We start from the raw sequence: 20,175 nt of genomic DNA, 5'->3' as shown, positions 1-20,175 counted from the left end.
AACTGTTTGGATTGCATTGAAGGACGGCTTGGATTTTAGTCACACGAGACATATAGCACACGTGCCAGGGCACCGTGAGATCGGCGAAACATTAACCAAGATTACCAAATTGCCCTTGATTTTACTCGCGCGGTGGTGCATCCTACGCATCTGGTCAAATGAAACGAGTCCAGCTGATTACCGGCTGAGGGTTGGTGGATAACCGGCTCCTGCCAGCAAACTCTAGACCCAAACCCCGACCCGACTCCGCGGCTGTTCGGTGTCGCGTCTGCGTCGCTCTCGTCCATCGACTCCGAGAAATCCTGGCCGCAGGATATGCGGAATCCAACGGCTAATATCTGTCGGTGGATTAAACGCCAGCCGTCGGATCTGGATTTTTTAGCTGGGAATGATGAGTTCCCGTTCTGAGTACAATTAAGGCCGTCGTTCGTCTATAAATAGAGGAATTGAATGACAGGCGATAGTCGTAGAGTTTCGCCAAAGGAGAGGAGCTTGTAAGCTTCAATACCAGATCCACGGCAGCAAGCCTTTCTACTCTTCCAGGTCCCTCTCTCTCTCTCTCTCTCTCTCTCTCTCTGTTTTTCTTCTGTAGCTGGTCGGATTTTTTGTTGTTTTTCCGGCTTACTGATAGGGTTTTTTCCGCTGAATCCGGCTAGACAGGTCGGATTTCCCCCTCTTTTCGGGCCAGTTGGTAGAGTTTTTCTGCTTTAGATGGTCAGATCTGGTTTGTTGTTCACCAGGTAGCGTTATTTCTGCTCTAGCTGGCTGGATCTGGTCTGGTTTTCTGCTTTTTCCGGCCATTTGGAAATGATTTTCTGCTGGAGATGGCCGGATCTAGTTGAAGTTAGTGTTTCAGCTTGGTAGGATTGACTTTGGTTAAAATGGGGTTGAGATCTGTTTCATCTCTGGGAGGATGAGAGAAATGCTTCGAAGTGATTACAGATCTGGTTGATTTTCTGTTTTCTTTTTTTTCGTCATTATCTTTTTTGTCTTGATTCGAATTAGCTGTGTTTTCTATCGATTTTATAGCAGATCAGAAACTCGGTGTGTTGACGAAATCGAACTCTAGATCTGTTGAATGGAAGCTAATGCTTTGGAAATTTGAAAATTGGCTTTTCTAGGCTTTTCTTTTCCTAGACTCGGTCGAATATTTCAAAGTTGAAGTATAATGCTTTAGAAGCTCTAAGATCTACTTGTTTTGGTATTTTACTAATCTGTTGCTTGATTTGATTTGGAAGTTCTCTGTAAAAGATGATATCTAACTTTCTAGATCTGCTTCCTTTACTTCTCAGATCTATTCCCGTTTGTGTTTTTGTTAGAAATTAAATATATTGCAATAGATTTTGAAGCACTTGTTCTAGATCTGCTTTCAGAAATGTTTCATTGGAGAATTTCTGTTGTGAGGATTCAGATCTGATTTTCTGCCGGATTTTTCAATTAGCTTGGTTTGCCAAGGGGATTTTTCCGGTTTTAGCTAACATGCGCCATTGGTGATGGATAAGGGTCTTTATCCTAATGAAAAAAAGATAGATGACGTCTGCCCCACCACCTGATTTTCCGGATCGTTTATCTATATTTCACATGTTATGGGCTACATGGTTGAAAACCACCGATCAGAGGTCTTTATCCTATTGAAAAAAAGATAGATGGCGTCTGCCATACCACCTGATTTTCCGGATTGTTTGATTCTTTTTTTCTTTTGGGGGCTAGGTTTGTTATTGAATGACTAGAACTAGGCAGAGTCCTATCCAAACAGGAGCAGCTCCCCATTGTTGTGTGCTGACGGTGGTATCTTTTCCATTTGTTCTATGCAGCTCCCACTGAAAATGGAGACCTTCCTATTCACCTCCGAGTCAGTGAACGAAGGCCACCCCGACAAGCTCTGCGACCAGATCTCCGATGCAGTGCTCGACGCCTGCCTTGCCCAGGACTCCGACAGCAAGGTCGCTTGCGAGACCTGCACCAAGACCAACATGGTCATGGTCTTTGGTGAGATCACCACCAAGGCCAACGTAGACTATGAGAAGATAGTCCGCGACACCTGCCGTGCCATTGGTTTCGTCTCCGACGACGTTGGCCTCGATGCTGATAATTGCAAGGTCCTTGTCAACATTGAGCAGCAGAGCCCTGACATTGCCCAGGGTGTCCATGGTCATCTCACCAAGCGCCCTGAGGAGATTGGTGCTGGTGATCAGGGCCACATGTTCGGCTATGCCACCGATGAGACCCCTGAGCTGATGCCTCTCAGCCACGTCCTTGCCACCAAGCTCGGCGCCCGTCTCACTGAAGTCCGCAAGAACGGCACCTGCGCATGGCTGCGGCCCGATGGGAAGACCCAAGTCACTGTCGAGTACCACAACGAAAATGGTGCCATGATCCCCATCCGTGTCCACACCATCCTCATCTCCACCCAGCACGACGAGACTGTCACCAACGACGAGATTGCCGCTGACCTCAAGGAGCATGTCATCAAGCCCGTCGTCCCGGAGAAGTACCTTGATGAGAAGACCATCTTCCATCTCAACCCCTCAGGCCGGTTTGTCATTGGTGGCCCACACGGCGATGCTGGCCTCACTGGCCGCAAGATCATCATTGACACTTATGGTGGGTGGGGCGCACACGGAGGTGGTGCCTTCTCAGGCAAGGACCCCACCAAGGTGGACAGGAGCGGTGCCTACATTGTAAGGCAGGCGGCCAAGAGCATTGTAGCCAGTGGGCTTGCCCGCAGGTGCATTGTGCAGGTGTCCTATGCCATCGGAGTTCCGGAGCCATTGTCAGTGTTCGTGGACAGCTACGGCACTGGCAAGATCCCAGACAAGGAGATTTTGAAGATTGTGAAGGAGAACTTCGATTTCAGGCCTGGCATGATCGCCATCAACCTGGATCTGAAGAGGGGTAGCAATGGGAGGTTTCAGAAGACGGCTGCCTATGGCCACTTTGGAAGGGACGATGCAGATTTCACCTGGGAGGTTGTAAAGCCATTGAAGTGGGACAAGGCCACTGCTTAAATATGCTCTAATTCACAAGAATTCCAGCCCCCATAATAAGAGCCTGCTGCTGCTGCTGCTGCTCTCTCTCTCTAACCGGTCTGCAATCTGCAATACCATCTTCATATTGTGTCTCTTGTTTTGTTTTTCTTTTTAATTTTGTTATTGTGATGATGTCGTGTTAGTTGCGGCAAATGGAGAAGTTAATTTTTGTTGGAGTCTGGAAAAAGAGAAGAAAAAGTTCAAATTTGAGTTGAGTCCTCTGTTTGCGTGAATCTCTCTGCAGTGGTTATCTAATTGGAGTTGGAACATTTGTCTTTTTGTGCAGCGCTTTTACCGTTTATGTAGGGTGGAGAAAGCTCTCAAGTCCAACAGGTTAGACTAAAAATAACTGCCAAGCTTTTACGTGCGTGTGACACGCAATCCGTCCAATAGGTTAGCCCAGTTGTGTGGACCGACTTGTGCAAGAATCAGCCAGGTTCACTTACTTAGTGGACCACACTTGTATTTTGCTATGGGTCTGATGGTTAGACTAGGTGTTGGGAGAAACTCATGGGAAGGATTGGATGCGGCATGGCTCTTTTATGGGTTCCCAAGTTATCCCCAGGTGGGTGAGTGGACTGTGACATGTGGTACAAGTAGCTAGACTCAAGACCTTTTTCTGCCTGTTTGGATGTGGCCAGAGGTTGCGGAGACTTGCAATCCATAGCCAGTGTGGGTCATGGTTATGCTGTTGATGGCTAGTTATTCACTTCTTGTCTGTGAAACTCCTATGCACTGAGACGACTGACAGGCTATGGCACATGTGGTGGAATTTGATTGGGCTGCTGTTAGAAAAGCAAAGTAATTTGGTCTTTTGGTCTCGTACATATTTGGCTCACACGGGATTGGACCAATCAAATCATGCATGTTAGGGCTTCTGGATGATGTATGTGTTATATCCGCTCCATATATTTTTTCAATCATTTTAGGCATGAGCTTATAAATGAGGCAGGCACAAATTCCAAGTGTACCTAAGTAAAATGGCGGTGATTAAACGCCCACTATAAAAAAGTTACTAGGGCCCTCATTTTTTTAGCCCATGACCTAACATGCTCTGGAAAAAAAAATGAATGGATGGTGTGGATGATACATACAGATCATGGTGTCCTGGCAGCCTCATCCTCTAACGTCTTATCTGAATATCCTACTTAACCTGGCCAACAACTATGCCTATTGAATATTTAACCAGTTTTATTAATGAGGAAATATGAGGTTGGGAATTGGACGTCACCCATTTGTTGTCAGTTGATAAGAAAGTGGGGCCATGGTATTTTTATAGAAACTGTGGATATTATCGGACCGTTGGATGATTCTGGAGATTACAGGTGTACAGAAAATGACAAAGAAGGCTAAGATATATTGAGATGTAATCCGATGCATCTCATGGAGGTGCACGGTTTCTATTAATAACTTGAGAGGAGAACAATCAGCCACTGATTTGGAGGGCTGTTACAGGATATACATGGTAGCTGAATATTGTGAGGCTAATTATAACTATGTACAATTAGAGCAATATTATCTAAGGACACTAGGATATCTCATGGATCACGAGTTGCCTTACGGGGTGGATCCATGAGATATTTTCCAGACACCAGGATATCTCATGGATCACGAGTTGCCTTACAGGGTGGATCCATGAGATATTTTCCAGGCATGCCATCTACTCTAACACCCCCACCCCAAAGTGTAATGGTTCTGAAAGAATCGAGAGCTTCGACTTAAGAAGAGAGAAACAGGCGGAACTTAACGGTTTAGTGAGTACATCAACAAGTTGGTCTTCAGCGGAGATGAACTGGACATTAAAGGCTCCATTGGCCACATGATCACGGACAAAATGAACGTCGATCTCAACATGTTTCGACCGAGTGTGACATACCGGATTGACCGATAGATAAGTTGCTCCAAGGTTATCACAAAGCACTGTAGGAGTGGATAGGGGGAGTCCTAACTCACGAAGGAGAGACTGAAGCCACAGAACTTCGGCGGCTACGTTGGCAACTCCCCGGTATTCGGCCTCAGTGCTGGATCGTGCCACTATAGATTGTTTCTTTGAACTCCAGGAGATAAGATTTTTGCCAAGAAAAACACAATACTCATTAGTGGATTTTTATCATCAATAGATCCGACCCAATCTGCATCAGTATAGGCTGTAAGACCTAATGTGGACTGAGTGGAGAAATAGAGACCATGTGTAATAGTAGATTTGATATAACGGAGAATCCTCTTGACCGAGCACCAATGATCCTCTGTAGGAGATTTCATGAATTGGGCGACCTTATTGACGGAGAAGGCAATGTCTGGTCGAGTGAAACTGAGGTATTGGAGGGCCCCAACACTACTTTGAAGGAGGAAAGGATCGGACAAGGGAGTACCTCCAAACTTTGATAACTTGCAGGATGTGGCCATGGGAGAGTTGACAGGCTTCACACCATCCATCTTGAGTTTGAGTAAGAGATCGCGAATATACTTTTGCTGAGATAAGAACATACCATCCGGAGTACGGTGATACTTGACTCTTAAGAAATAGTGAAGTGGGCCCAAGTCTTTTAGGAAAAACTCCAGGCCAAGATCCCTAATAAGATGATCGACCAGGTCAGAGTTATCCCCTGTGATAATGATGTCGTCCACATAGATGAGAACCAGTTGGAGATTGGACCCAGACCGTCGGATAAATAGAGAAGTATCGGACTTGGATCCTACGAAGCCCATGCGAACCAAGTAACTACTGAGATGAGAGAACCAGGCCCGTGGGACCCATTTGAGGCCATAGATGCTGCGATGGAGTCGACAGACATGGTTGGGCCAAGCCGGGTCAATAAATCCTGAAGATTGTGCCATATAGACGGTCTCTGCAAGAAAGCCCTGTAGAAAAGCATTATTAATATCGAGTTGGCGCTATGTCCATCCTTTGGACACGGCAAGGCTGCAGATAGTTCGGATGGTGGTTGGTTTGATGACAAGGTTAAACGTTTCTCGATAGTCAAGTCTCGGTTTTTGGTGAAACCCCTTGGCCACAAGACGCGCCTTGTACCTGTCCACCGAACCATATTGTGTTTCAACTTGAAGACCCACTTGCAACCAACGAGGTTCATATAATGATAGTAGGGAACAAGAGACCAGGTACCATTCTGGAGTAGAGTATTAATCTCGGAGTCCATGGCCTGATGCCACCGAGGATCACAGTTTGCTTGTGTAAAACAGGTGGGTTCGACGGGCGAGGTGTGCAGATCAGTCATGAGACAAGTGGGCAGTGGGTACCGGGTGGTAAGCCAGACTTTAGGTTTTCTTGTGTTATCCTGAGTCCTGGTGACCATTGAATGATTTCGGATGAGAGGTGAATTAGTAGGAACCACAGGGGAGGGAGATACCGAGGAGGGAGTAGTATCGGAAGGGGGATCAGGAGATGAAGTGGATGAACTAGTGATAGAAGGATTAGGGAGGGACTGGTGTGAAGGTGGAGGAGAGACACAGGGATTTACTAGACCAATAGAGGTCGCCAGTGTAGCAGACAGAAAGGAGTCTGGGACAGGCAGGGGACCAATGGAAATTGGAATTGGTGATTGGGACGGGGACAGTGGAGAAGAGAGGTTAGGCGTGAGGCCAAGGAATGAGAATGTGCGTTCATCAAAGACAACATTCCGGGAGATGTACACACGCCCAGTGGGGATATGTAAGCACTGGTAACCTTTGTGGGATGCGGAGTACCCTAAGAAGACACATTGCACAGAGCGAAAGTCAAATTTATGTGGATTGTAGGGGCGAAGATGAGGGTAGTAAGCATAGCCAAACACCCTCAAGGAGAGGTAATCAAGTGATTTCTGAAATAATTTTTGGAAAGAGGAAAGGTTATGTAGGACCATGGTTGACATTTGGTTGATAAGGAAAGATGCAGTCTGAAAAGCATATGGCCAATAAGAGAAAGGTACATAGGACCGAGCGAGGAGGGTCAAGCCAGTCTCAACGAGATGGCGATGCCTCCTTCCTACAGTTCCATTTTGGGCATTAGTGTGTGGGCAAGAAACACGATAAACAATACCATGAGAAGAAAGAAATGATTTAAATTTTAGGAATTCACCACCACTATCGGTCTGCAGGACTTTTATTGAATGACCTAAGAATTTTTCAATATAATTTTTGAAAGTGACAAAAACTGAAAAAGTCTCGCTTTTATTCATTAATGAGTAAAGCCAAACATATTTGCTGTAGTGATCAACAAAGCTAACGTATTAGCGATGACCACTTACAGAAGGTATATGAGATGGACCCCAGAGATCTGAATGAATAAGTTTTAGAGGAGCAGCAGTAACCGAAGATGAAGAGGAAAAAGGTAAACGATGACTCTTCCCTTGCTGATAGACAGCACAAACCGAAGGACCCCCACGATCAGGAAGAGAGGGAAGCTTATGTTGAGAGAGTAGACTGGAGACAATGCGACTGGTGGGATGACCAAGGCGCTCGTGCCACACCGAGGAAGAGACACGTTCACCAAAAAGAGCCTAAGGAGAAGCAGCAAGACTCTTGTCCCCCAGAGAGAAGGCACACAGACCCGTTCTTAAGGTGTCCTCGCAGCAGAGTTTTCCGGGTAGAGAGATCCTTGAAAAGACAAAAGTCGGGATGACATTCAAGTGAGACTTTATTATCAGCAGCGAAACGACTAACAGAGAGAAGATTCTTAGTGATAGTGGGAACGAACAAGAGGTTATGTAACGCAAAAGAGGAAGATGGAGAACTCAGAATAGAATAACCAGTAGAATGGATAGGCAGACCTGTCCCGTTACTCATGCGAATCTTGTCAGGGCCATAATACTCAATCGGAATTGTCAGGTTCGCCATATCAGCAGCCAGGTGATGTGTAGCACAAGAGTCAACATACCAGTTAGGATCGGAGGAGCTACTGCTACCGACTGAGTGCATGAGAGCAGTCGGGTTAGAAGGCGGGGTGGCTTCATCATAGCGGTTGTAGCAGTGGTTGGCGTAATGGCCGAACCGGTTGCCAGCGGCTGTCTTATGTTGGGGGCCACCCGAGGTCGGATGTAGAGAGTAGTACCGACCACACACACGACCGTGTTCTCGACCCCGTCCTCAACCATGCCCACGGAAGGAAGACGAAGGCGGAGCGGAGAAGAACCTCGAAGTCCGTGAAGCATTGTGAACTGCAGGTGCAGGAGAGATGAGGTTGGTGGACTCAGGGTTGGGGAGGGTGCGCCCACGATGTATCTCCTGACTGAGCATGAGGCCGATCAGTTCTTCAGAGGAAATAGGGTCGACTTGTGTGTTGACAGAGGTGACGAACGAGTTATATTCAGGAGACAGGCCACTGAGGAGGGTGGACACGAGGTCGGAGTCGGTGACGGGATTTGCCACGGCAGCTAGGTTGTCCACAATAGACTTGACAGACTGGATGTATTCAGACATAGGTGTAGCACTTATTTTGACAGTGTGCAACTGATACTTGAGTTGCTGTACGTGAGCTTGGGAGGACGATTCAAAAATCCTCTCCAGAGCACACCACACATCACGAGATGTGGTGAAGTCGACAACATGGGCCATGACCGGTTCAGTGAGGGAGGAGATGAGCCAGCAGAGGAGTATTCGGTCCATTTTGATCCATCTGGTGTAGTTAGGATTGAGGATAGGCAAGGTATCCTTCTCTGTTGGAGCGAGGAAATGGTCTGGACATGGAGAGGTGCCATCGATAAGGCCTTCGAGATCATGGAGTTTTAGTATGGGAGGGAACTAGGAACGCCATACCAAAAAATTGCCTTTGTCAAGTTTGATGTTGAGGAAGTGAGTGATGTTAGAAATAAATGGCGACAAGGAGGAAGAAGAAGTGCTTGACATGGTGGATGCACTTGTAATAGCTCTGATACCAAGATAGATTGAGATGTAATCCGATGCATCTCATGGAGGTGCACGGTTTCTATTAATAACTTGAGAGGAGAACAATTAGCCACTGATTTGGAGGGCTGTTACAAGATATACATGGTAGCTAAATATTGTGAGGCTAATTATAACTATGTACAATTGGAGCAAGATTATCTAAGGACACCAGGATATCTCATGAATCACGAGTTGCCTTACGGGGAAGATCCATGAGATATTTTCCAGGCATGCCATCTACTCTAACAGGCTAAATATTCTATTGGGACATTACGATACAAGGATTTCGAAGAGAAAAAGGAGGTCAAAATATCCTATGGCATCTCACTCACAATTTATAGAAGTAACTGAATATATGGCCCTGTTCTTATCCATCTTACAACAGAAAATAGCTTCATTGATCTTCATGCATACCTTCTCGTGTGATTTAAGACTCCCATCCAATAAATGTCTTGAGTAACATTTCTTTCTCAAAAGGTTGGTAAGGCTGATCTGATCATCAGGTGTCCAGGTGTGAATATTGACCATTGTTCAGAATCACCTCTATACTGTCCCTTAAGGTTTTAAATGACAAATGGGATGGCCTATTGACGATTTGACCATTCATTCGATCATGTAATTTAGGAGTGAGCCATTGTAAAAATAACACCAATCGAATGATCTTAAAGGGTAGTGATCGATGGTAATTGGTGCATTTGGTACGAGGGTATTTGATGTGTCTTGGAATCCAATTCATATCAAATGCACAAAAGTCACCTTTTAGGCCCGTTTGTTTAAATAGGAATTATGATCGTAGATCCAGAGCCAAATACACCGGTGAAGGTAATAGTTAAAGTAAATTGTAATCATTACATTTTCAAGTTATGAAATGATGCTTTTCGGCTGGTGATCCCATACCTCTGTGGGTCCCACCATGATGTATGTGTTTTATCTACACAGTCCATCCATTTAGCCAGCTCATTTTAAGGCATGGCCCAAAAATAAGGCAGGCCCAAAGCTCAAGTGGACCACATTATAGGAAAAAGTGGGGATTGAAGGGAAGAAGGTTTCAACAGTGGATATCCTACTCCAAATGGTCCCTGTGGTGCAGTCTACTTGAGCTTGAGATCTACCTCATTTTTAGGTTCATGCCTTGAAATAAGCGGGCAAAATAGTTATACTTATGAAATGCACTAACTTCACCGATTCACACCAATTATCATGGAATACATGCTCCCAAACGACCATTGAAGGCACATGGTTTCTATCGCAGGAGTGCTCTCTCTCTCTCTCTCTCTCTCTCTCTCTCCGTGAAACACCCTTTTGATTAGTCCACCGGATTCCAGTTGGCTGAAGAGGTGGGAACCACGTGATGTGCCTGCCGACAGCCGTCCTTTTCCCCCCTCTTTAAGGAGGATCTCTTCCACTCATTTATGTTGTACTTAACACAACCAACAGCCAACCAGATGGGTCCTTGCTTTTACTCCGGTGGTAAACTCTGAGGAGTTTCAACACCTAGTTGAGGGTTCGAGTACCCATAGGTGGTGATATTCCACTACGGCGTGAGTGTGGTGGTGGTGTTTGTGCGTGTGTTAAAAAAAAAAAAACAGCTAACCACAAGCGGATTGGCTGGTGTACCACACACCACCATATAGCTGATGTATTGACATCAGCAAGTTCTGTAGGTCCCATCATGAGGTATATGTTATATCCAAACGGTCCATCCATTTGGCGATTTCTTCTTTAAGGCTTGAGATGAAAAATAAGACAGATCTAAATATCAAGTTGACCACACTGCAAAAAGAAGTGGGGGATTGAACGTCTACAATTGAAACCTTTTTGGGGTCACGCAAATTTTGGAATATGATATTTTTTTTTACTTTTCATACATGTATTTGTAACCTTATTAACAGATTGGATGGAAAATAAACGTTATGATGGGCCCTACAAATGTTTTAACAGTGAAAATCATTATCCCTACAGTTATTTGTGGTGTGGTCCAACTCAGCTTTGTATATGATTCATTTTTTGGTTCATGCTCTAAAATGATCTCGAAAAATGGATGAACGGTTTAGATATGATAAATACATCATTGTGGGGCTCATTTAACTTTGATGTCCTTTGAGCGGTTCGCACTATCCACACTAGCTATATAGCTGTGTGCGCTCCACCAGCCAACCATACTGTGGACAGGAATTATAGGTCTGCACTGTTTTCCTGGGTTTTCAGTTCCAACATGTGGAGCCCACGGTTCAGTGATTTGAGCCGGCTTGTCTGGCTCACACTATTGATACCAAAATTCCCGATGAGGAAAATCCAAGCGTCAATCTATGGCCTACAAATAAATAGTTTAAAGATGATGAATGATCAATGGTCCACATTCATCATAAATGGAGTACCCACTAATAATTTGATAGATAAGTATAATACCTTGGCTTTAAGTGAGGAGCATTTTTTTTACATGTCAGCCATATTTTGGAGAATGGATGAATAGATTAAAAATGAACGCTTGGTGCTCTATTGCCCACAAGACCAGATTAACCTGACTTATCCACTTAGTTCCATTTAATGAATTTATAAATCTAATGAATAGCATTTTGGAGCCTATTACAATGAGAAATCATTATTTTTGATTCAAAGATGTTGTATTGAATGTGTTACTTAAAACATTTGTTATAATAATTTGATTTATAAATTGTCGCAGTGAGTATTACCTTGGTTTTAAATGAAAAACATGGTTTAAGAGTAAAATTCTTCTTCCAAACTTAAAAGATTGTTTGGACGCAACTTTCATAAAAGGAGATTTATTTTTTGAAAAAGTGACTAAGAAAAGATTCCCTGATTACTTACCCAATGCACAAATCAGAGAGGAATACAAGCAAAAGAGAAGCAAGGCCATTGGAAGAAGGAGAAAAATCACCAACTTCCTTTTGCGTAAAAAGAGATTTAGTGCAACGAGTGGGTCTTTAGTCTCTATTTTGATGAGCTGTTGTTGAAAAGAGGTTCTTGATGTAGAGTTGGTTGCAGACACTTTTATAGCAAAGATGGATGAGAGAAGGCTTGATCGAAGGCGGAAATGATCAAGTGTCAAATCCTTAAAACAGATGTATCTTGCAAATTGAGATGAGCTTTTTGACATATCATATGTGATTTTGGGGTAGGAGAAGCTACTAAACCAACGAACTGGCTACATTAGGTTGATCATGCTGGATTTGCAAGATTCCATGAGATCGATAGTCAAAAGTCTCATTTAATTTTGTTTTTACTATAAATAAAAAATTTTAGTTGGAGTTTGACTTTTGATCCTTTGCGCCATAGAAGTCGTGCCCAACATGAAAAAGGCTTAGAAAAGTTAGTAGAATAACGTGGTTGGGCCAAATTGAACTCTTACTATTTTTGGTCAAAAAAATCAAAGTCTAATAGGAATGGAGGCGATCTTTTTTGGGTGTTTGAGTCTAAAACTCTATCCTAAGTTTGAGGTCATTATTTAAAGGGTTGTAATTTCTTTTTTTTTTTTTTTTTATAATTAATTAAGTTATTTTGAATTTATTAAAATTATTTGTACTTTTATTCCTTGTGGATTCGAGGAAGCTCTGTGAGGAGTCTAGAGAGCTCCATGGATTCGGAGTAAATATCCCCTAAGGAAGACGCTGATTGACCTTATCACGTCCTTCCCTGTGTCAGTTCTTTAACACCCATTTTAATGATTCGTGGACAAAACTAAGATTGTGAAATGGCACCTAAACCTGCAGACACAAAAAGGAATTTGGCTCATAACAGGGTTCTAACTTCTATGGGTGCATGCATGCCGGCCCTAAGGTATCTTAATACTTGGGAATGATAATTTTTATCTGCTTGTGAAGAGAAAATGTTAGATGATCTTAACTCCATCTTCCCAAAAAGTCAATACAAAGGGAATCTTTGAAGGGTCCGTTTTAAATTTCGTGCCCCTATGGTGGATAGACCTACCATTTTTGTGATGTAGTTATAAGAAGACAAACACATGAGTATTGTCTCTTTCTCTACTCATCTTTTTCATCTATATCCAAATCTATATTGAATAATGTTTCACATTTATCTTAATGGAATGAAATTTCACACATGGTTGATGCAATTCCATGAGTGGAGGAAGGTAGTCTTCTGTATTATGTGATGTGATCATACTCTCAATCAAAACATGACCACATCAATGGATCGATCTGGACTATGATAAATTAATGGGCAAATTGACACATTCCATCTATACTCCATCCACCATCGAGAAACACGTGTTTGATAGTTCTAAAGTTAGGATTGACCCGGTTTTCTGGGTCATGGGCCATCCAAAAGGTGCCCCATTGATTAGATGGTCCAGATCCAACAGCATGTGTCCAGTGATTTCTCTAACAAGGATTAAATACTCCATTTTTGGTTGTCACACAAGGATGGAGAGGAAAACATAACATTTTAGTACTTAGAAAACACTCAAAATCTTACAAAGATAAAGAAAGGAACATTACATGAGAACAAAGGCCAAAGAAAATGAAGAAAATGAGAAAAAAAACATACCATTGCAATGCTCTCATGTATACCTACATTTTCCAATGGCTGCACAACACAACAATGACATTAGAAACAATTCAGATGATTTTATAGGAGTGTTTTTTCAAATGAGTATTATACCTCCAAAAGTTCTCAAGACCAAAATATTCTAGCCATCCATCTTGGGCCATTTTTTAGTAAGATGGGAACCATTTTATTTTGGTGTATTTCTTAACTGTATGTTTATAAAGGGAAATGTCAGGAATGGGCCCACCTACAGTGGGGCCCACAGAAGATTATACTAGATCAATAAACCATGGGCCCCCTTACTTGGGTTTTGTGATCATGACCCTTGGATTGTTGGGCCTCTATGTAGCAACCATACCTCCAAAAGTTCTCAAGACTAGAATATTCTAGCCATTGATCTTGGGCCATTTTTAAGTAAGATGGGAACCATTTTATTTTGGTGCATATCTTAACTGTATGTTTATAGAGTGAACTGTCAGGAATGGGCCCACCCACAGTGGTGCCCGCAGAAGATTGTGCTATATCAATAAACCATTGCCCCGCTTGTACAAATTGAAAGCCCAATTCAAGCTAAGATTTCAAACCACTTAAACCAGTGATGATAGCTAATCTCTTAATGGGCCCAGGGCCCACTTACATGGGTCATCTCGCACAATCAGTGCCGTGCCGTTGAAGTAGCAATCCCATTCATGCATCCCGACCGCCTTGTAGTAGAGATTCATGGCCACTGATGCATGAGACACGACATTGTTTGGCATGAAACATGCACCCCCGCTCCCGATGCCGCGGCAGTCGACCCGTGGTTGCTTGCAACTGTACTCGATGTTGTCTTGCAGCTTCGTTTCGTCGGCCGACGGTTTCGCAATGCACCAGGTGCCATTGCCGGCCTGTGAACTCGTTAATCACATGTTTTAGAGTAATTACAGTCATTTAGTGGTGAAAATAACAAAACCCATAAGTAATTCACTTAATGGGCAGTACCTCATTGGTATGGGCTTTTCCAGGCCCAAGCCCATGTTGGATTTTATACATGGGTCGATGCACAGACGACCGTCTGATGCGTTTTCATTTTCTGCTGACATAGCATTTTTGTATAAAATCTTAGCCGTGGAAAATGTGTTCTGTATTATGAAGATCAGTTGGGCTGAAAACCAGAGTGGTAGATTAATAAAGCAACCTACGCTGTCGAAATATATGGACAACCAATGGTCTGATTCAATGAATGTGGCCCACATGATGAAGGGATTGTCTCGATTTTTGCATCAGGTTATCTTCTTGGTGTGGTCCAGCCTTTTCACGGTTGGGATTTTCCATTGACATGACACAGGCGGAAAATAGGGAGGTGGATTTTAAAGTTAATCTACAACATTGTACCCGAACGTTTCTCTTGCTTCCACCCCGAGCATTTACATACAACGCTGTCGTTTTAACTAAACATACGACATTTTTATTTTCAGCTGATATACTATCTGTGTATGAAATCTGAGCCGTGCAAAAGGTGGGCCGCATCTTAGAGATCAACATGGCCTAAAACCAGAATGGACCATTTATCAAGCGAGCTACGCAGTTGAAACATATGAACAGCTATCTGACTTAATCTTTTGCGTGTGGCCCACCTGATGAGTGGATATTTTCGATTTTCTCTCCAGCTTACTTCATGGTATGATCCATCATTTTCACGAGTGGGATGTTCCATCGTCATGATAGATCAGCGGAAAATAAAACGATTGAACAGAGGTCAATCTGGGCCATTCATCAGGTGTGATCCATGTCCAGATCTCGAACGCGCTCCAATGGGCAATGACTAGCCGAATTCCACCAGAGACCTTGCAGGGTATACTCCGGTTTTCAGATCAGACAAGTGGGGGCCATTTTTTTCTAATCCAGACCGTTGGTATATTTAGACCACTGTAATTGACCATGTGAAATAATCTCTCAGATTTCATCCTGGCCATTAATCTTAGGACCTTTCCAGTTGAACGTGCACCGGTGCTGTATTCCTCTCATTAACCGTATTCTTTTAGGCCACCAAAAAAAAAAAGAAAAGAAGAGAGGATCGTTCCATCTAGGGAATTTTGGAACATGGTCTATCTACTACAGGATGCAACAGATGAACGGCCAGGATTACTGAAATGTGAGCTCCACTACCCTAAAGTGAAACCAGAGTATAATATGCAAATATCTGGTCGAGGATCAGAGGATAAAACTGAAAAATTACCCGCTTCTGCACTCCAATCGCCCTTGACTCTGCATCAAAATAACCCAAGTTGAGAGCTCTGCAATGTTAAACTAGACTGGTAAGATTGCTAAATCCACACGCGGGCACACGTGAAAATATGATACATGTGTAAGATCTGAGCTTTCCATACGGTTGGAAATAATGAGCAGATCTTCCTTCTAAAAAATCGGATAATTTTACTCCCTAGGTGGGACACAACGACAAGTTAAACTGACGGTTAGATTTTTTTTTTCTAGACGTTCACTTTGTTTTTATATGATGTGGCCCACCTGGGTTGTGAATTAACTTGATTTTTATGGAAGAGACTCTAAACAGTATATATCACCTGATGGAAAGCTCAGATCTCATACTTGTCAGATTATGACACATGCACCCGCGTGTGGATTTTATGGTTCCACACGCGTGTGGAATTAGTAAAGCTCGTTGAAGAAATATGTATCATGCATATATGACAAATCCACCGTACACGTGGCATGCATGCATGATATCAGGTGTCCCACCGTTGATGGATCAGATTGACGTGAGCGCGTGTGGATGTGTTAGAAAATCAAGATATGGATCGTGTACATACCCACCATACACGTGGCATACATTCAAGACATTAAAATCAAGGGTCCCACTATTGATGAATCAGATGACGTGCCCGCGTGTGGAATTAGCAAAGCTCCTGGAAGGTAATCATGCATGTATCCACAAGACACGTGGCATGCACGCATGCAATCACGACCATTAAAATCAGGGACCCAGCAGTGATGGATCAGGTTGACGTGCCGAGTGTGGATGTGTACGGATCCCACAGAGCGTGAAGTGGCATGCATCATGCAATCAAGACCATTAAAATCAAGAGTCCCACTGTTGACAGATCCGATGGTTAGGATTATTCAGAAATGCCTTTATCATCATCATCGTCGTCGTCGTCGTCATCTAAGCCCCATCCAACCCCACAAATCAAACGGTCTAAATTGACCGTGCATTCATGTCGCGTGTGGATTTACATGTCTGCTTATGGTACATTTTCTCTGAAACATATCTCACGATATTTTCATGAACTTAACTTGAGATGAGAATAAACCTGATAAATTAACGAGAAACCGAGATAGTCTAAAAATAGGAGATTCACACCGAACTATTAGAAACGTAGAGTTACAGGAAAAGAGATTTCTCGCTTGCTGACACGCACCCTCACACTAGCAGTGGGTGTAAGACCCATGCCTCGCATTTTAGCGTAGACCCACATACATCAACGGTCGAGATCTCATCAAAATCCACCTCATACGTCCAAGGTGGACAAAACCCACAGCGAGATATGGAAAATCAAATAGCTCAAGAAGAGAATCCACCTCAAGGGTCCTAGTAAAAGCCATTGGAAATGTTATCAAAATATAAACAAAGACAACTAACATGCACCATGGGGGGGGGCATGAAACTTATCATGTGCACCTTCAATATATATATATATATATATATATATATATATATATATATATATATATATATATATATATCCATGAGGTTGAGCTGTGTGGGCCCACCGTTATGTGTGTTGAAAATCAACACCGTGCATTTGATGGGTCCCTTTAAGTTATGGGATATATCCCAAAAATCAGCCATATACGAGAACTCAGGTGGGCCATGCCATCTAAAACCATGTAAAGACATGCCTAAAATATATAAAATCACTTGGTGGGGGCCCACCTGAGTTTTGGATGCAGCTGAAACTTGGTCTGACCCCTCATCCAAGTGGGACACATGCAATGGATGAGCTGGATTTGTGAACCACATCTAGGTGAGCCCAGTAAATGATTATGAATGTTTTAATGGGAGGGTAACCCGTATCAATGTTGTATGTGGTGTGGCCTACCCAAGTTATAGATTGACTTGATTTTTAAGCCCGTGGCCCACCATGGAATAGTGCATCTGACTGATGGGGTAGATGTTCGACACACATTATGGTGGGTCCCACACAACTGACCTCATAGTACCATTTCCCACACGCACATGTACGTGTGTGTGTGTATATATATAGGCGTCCATTATACACACACACACACACAAACATGTACCTTTAAAAGTCGTTGGAAATGTTATCAAATATGATGAAGAAGAGTAACATGCGCCGTGGGGGCAACATGAAACTTATCATGTGCACCTCCATTTGAGAGAAAAAACAAAAAAAACAAAAGCACCCCGAAAGTCATTAGAAATAGCATCGAGTTTGATGAAGAAAACTAACATGCGCCATGGGGCACATGAAACTTATCATCTTTAGGAGATAAAAAATCATGCACGCCTAAAATCAGTGGAAATATTATCAACTATAATTCAGAGAACTAACACGTGCCATGGGGGCATGTGAAACGTATCATGCGCACATCTATTTGGGAGAAAGGAAAAAAAAATACCTCGAAAGTCATTGGAAATATTACCAAATATAAAGAAGAAGACTAACATGAGCCATAGGGGGCACATGAAATTTATCCTGTGCACCTCCATTTGGGAGAAAAATGAAAACATGTACCCATACCGCGCACGTTAGCAGGGTGCTTGATTAAAGGGCAAAAATGGGAAGAGTGCGAAGGTTAAGAGAGCGAACCTGTGCAAGCAGCGAAGCACAAGAGAAATGCGAAGGCAAGAGGGATGAAGGAAAATGACCGTTTTACCCTCGCCATTTCCTCAGTCCTCTCTGCTAAGATGCTTTTGGGGTTACGGACACTTCTCGAGTATATGAAGGGCAGCTCTCCCAACGGTCAGATGCATGAATGGGCGCGCAAAGGCAAACCCTAAGACGGTTTTCGTGTATTGTACCCAGATGTACTTTTCTAAGGACGATAATACCCTCGGCAGTAGGGCCTGTTTAGGAAGCGTGGAGGGCATATACACCATACGTGTACCAGAGGATTGTACACGTGGCATGTAATTACTCAAATCTAACCGATGAAATAGTGGGTCCCTCTGTAGATGGGCCATATCCCAAAAACCACATTGATTGATCACTATATCTATCCGACTGGTATCCAACAGATATATGCTAAAAATGTAAAAATGCCAACGGTCCACTTTCTAAAAACGAATATTCATTAGTAATCCTGTGTAATTTCCCACCTAAAAGTGGGTCCGACGAATTGGACGGTTTCGATTGTGGTACATGCATGCCACGTGTACATAAGCAGCGTGCAAGTGTATAAAAATGGCCAGAATCTGCGAGCGCACCGAATGGTCGATGCAGGGGCATTTTCGTCAAGTTGTCTTATCGGGAGGTATACGTAGGTAGGGTGGTTTTACAGAGATTCTCGTAACTGAGAGCGTCGAAAAGCGTACGGAATAATTTCTGAGCCGGGCTGACAGTTTCAAGGGTCCCGATGCTCATAGGTTGGCCTTTGCGCCTGTTGGTTTTCTTTCTTGCCGTGGCAACGAGTGGGGCCCACCACCTGGTTAACCAAACCCATCTTGGGTTAAGCTTATCTGGTCAGGTTGAGTTCAGGCTCATGGTCCATCTCAAGCCCAAATTCGACCAAGAGCCTTGAAAGCTTGGCCTGAGTCCGGGTTGGGTCAGGCATGGGACAGTGATGAATGGGTTACAGAAGTTTTGAATCAATATGATATTTGTTTTTACTATTCATCCAGCCTTATGAACAGATTGGATGGAAAATAAACATTATGGTGGGTCTTATGAGTGTTTAACGGTGAGAATCCTTGTCTCCGCTGTTATTTGTGGTGTGGTCCAGTTGAGATTTGGATATTATTCATTTTTAGGATAATGGTCTAAAATGATATGGCTAAATGGATGAACGGTGTGGATATAATAAATACATCATTGTAGGGGTCATGCAACTTTGATCTCCTGTGAACCGTTCGTACAACTCGGAGCGCTGACACTCCACTGTTTTCTACCATCGCTTTGAAGGCCACAGATCAGATGTCTTGGATTATCCGATCAATATGTATTTTGAACTATTTGCCCTCTACAGAACCGGTATCTAGATGAACGGTCTCAAATCATAATCAACCTGCCACGTGTGCTGTGGAAAGATGGCTGTACCATATCTCTATCTTGCGGCCTCCACCGTATGTCCTTTAAAAATTCACAATGTTACGGGATATGATGCAAGCACTGGCTATAAAAGTAGAAACAGAAATGGACCCCACTATCCTGTGACCCTCCGTGGGGCCCATCACAAGGTCTGTGTGACATCCGCTCCGTCCATCGGTTTCACTAACTCATTTTAGGACATGAACCCAAAATTGAGGCAGATCCAAAACTCAAGTGGGCCACACTACAAGAAACAGTGAGGGCCGAAATGCCCACCCTTGAAACTTTCCTGGGTCCATCACGATGTTAATGTGCCATCCAAACCATTGATAAGGTTATTCCCACTAGGATGAACGGAAAGCACAGATATTAGCCTGATCCAATACTTCTGTGACCACCACGAAGGTTTCAGCATTGGGCGTTCAATCCTCATTGTTTCCATTGTGCAGCTGGTGGGCCACCATCCCAAG

General features: G+C 43.4%; 3 protein-coding genes across 4 annotated transcripts; 1 reads left to right on the top strand and 2 right to left on the bottom strand.

Moving 5' to 3' along the window:
* Positions 1 to 387: 387 nt before the first annotated feature.
* Positions 388 to 3,239, top strand: LOC131226273 (S-adenosylmethionine synthase 5). The gene is made up of 2 exons (XM_058222072.1): positions 388 to 543; positions 1,815 to 3,239. The coding sequence occupies exon 2, from the start codon at positions 1,827 to 1,829 to the stop codon at positions 3,006 to 3,008; it is 1,182 nt and encodes a 393-aa protein (XP_058078055.1). The 5' UTR covers positions 388 to 543; positions 1,815 to 1,826; the 3' UTR covers positions 3,009 to 3,239.
* Positions 3,240 to 8,111: 4,872 nt separating this feature from the next.
* Positions 8,112 to 8,630, bottom strand: LOC131225957 (uncharacterized). Its single transcript, XM_058221582.1, has one exon. It carries the CDS (start codon positions 8,628 to 8,630, stop codon positions 8,112 to 8,114), a length of 519 nt encoding a protein of 172 aa, XP_058077565.1.
* Positions 8,631 to 13,315: 4,685 nt separating this feature from the next.
* LOC131225303 (major pollen allergen Ole e 10-like) lies at positions 13,316 to 18,453 on the bottom strand. 2 transcript variants are annotated; one of them, XM_058220816.1, is made up of 4 exons: positions 18,269 to 18,453; positions 15,655 to 15,683; positions 14,074 to 14,323; positions 13,316 to 13,475 (listed from the first exon to the last, which is right to left on the bottom strand). In XM_058220816.1, the coding sequence occupies exons 1-4, from the start codon at positions 18,342 to 18,344 to the stop codon at positions 13,450 to 13,452; spliced, it is 381 nt and encodes a 126-aa protein (XP_058076799.1). In that variant the 5' UTR covers positions 18,345 to 18,453; the 3' UTR covers positions 13,316 to 13,449. The 2 variants fall into 2 exon arrangements, with proteins under 2 accessions (XP_058076799.1, XP_058076798.1); XM_058220815.1 differs by lacking the exons at positions 15,655 to 15,683; positions 18,269 to 18,453 and adding an exon at positions 14,811 to 15,641.
* Positions 18,454 to 20,175: the final 1,722 nt, after the last annotated feature.

The sequence above is a fragment of the Magnolia sinica genome, chromosome 14 (assembly GCF_029962835.1).
Source record: "Magnolia sinica isolate HGM2019 chromosome 14, MsV1, whole genome shotgun sequence".
NCBI classification, from domain to species: Eukaryota; Viridiplantae; Streptophyta; class Magnoliopsida; order Magnoliales; family Magnoliaceae; genus Magnolia; species Magnolia sinica.
Note: the sequence above shows the minus strand (reverse complement) of the source record. Positions and strands in the feature narration are given on the sequence as shown.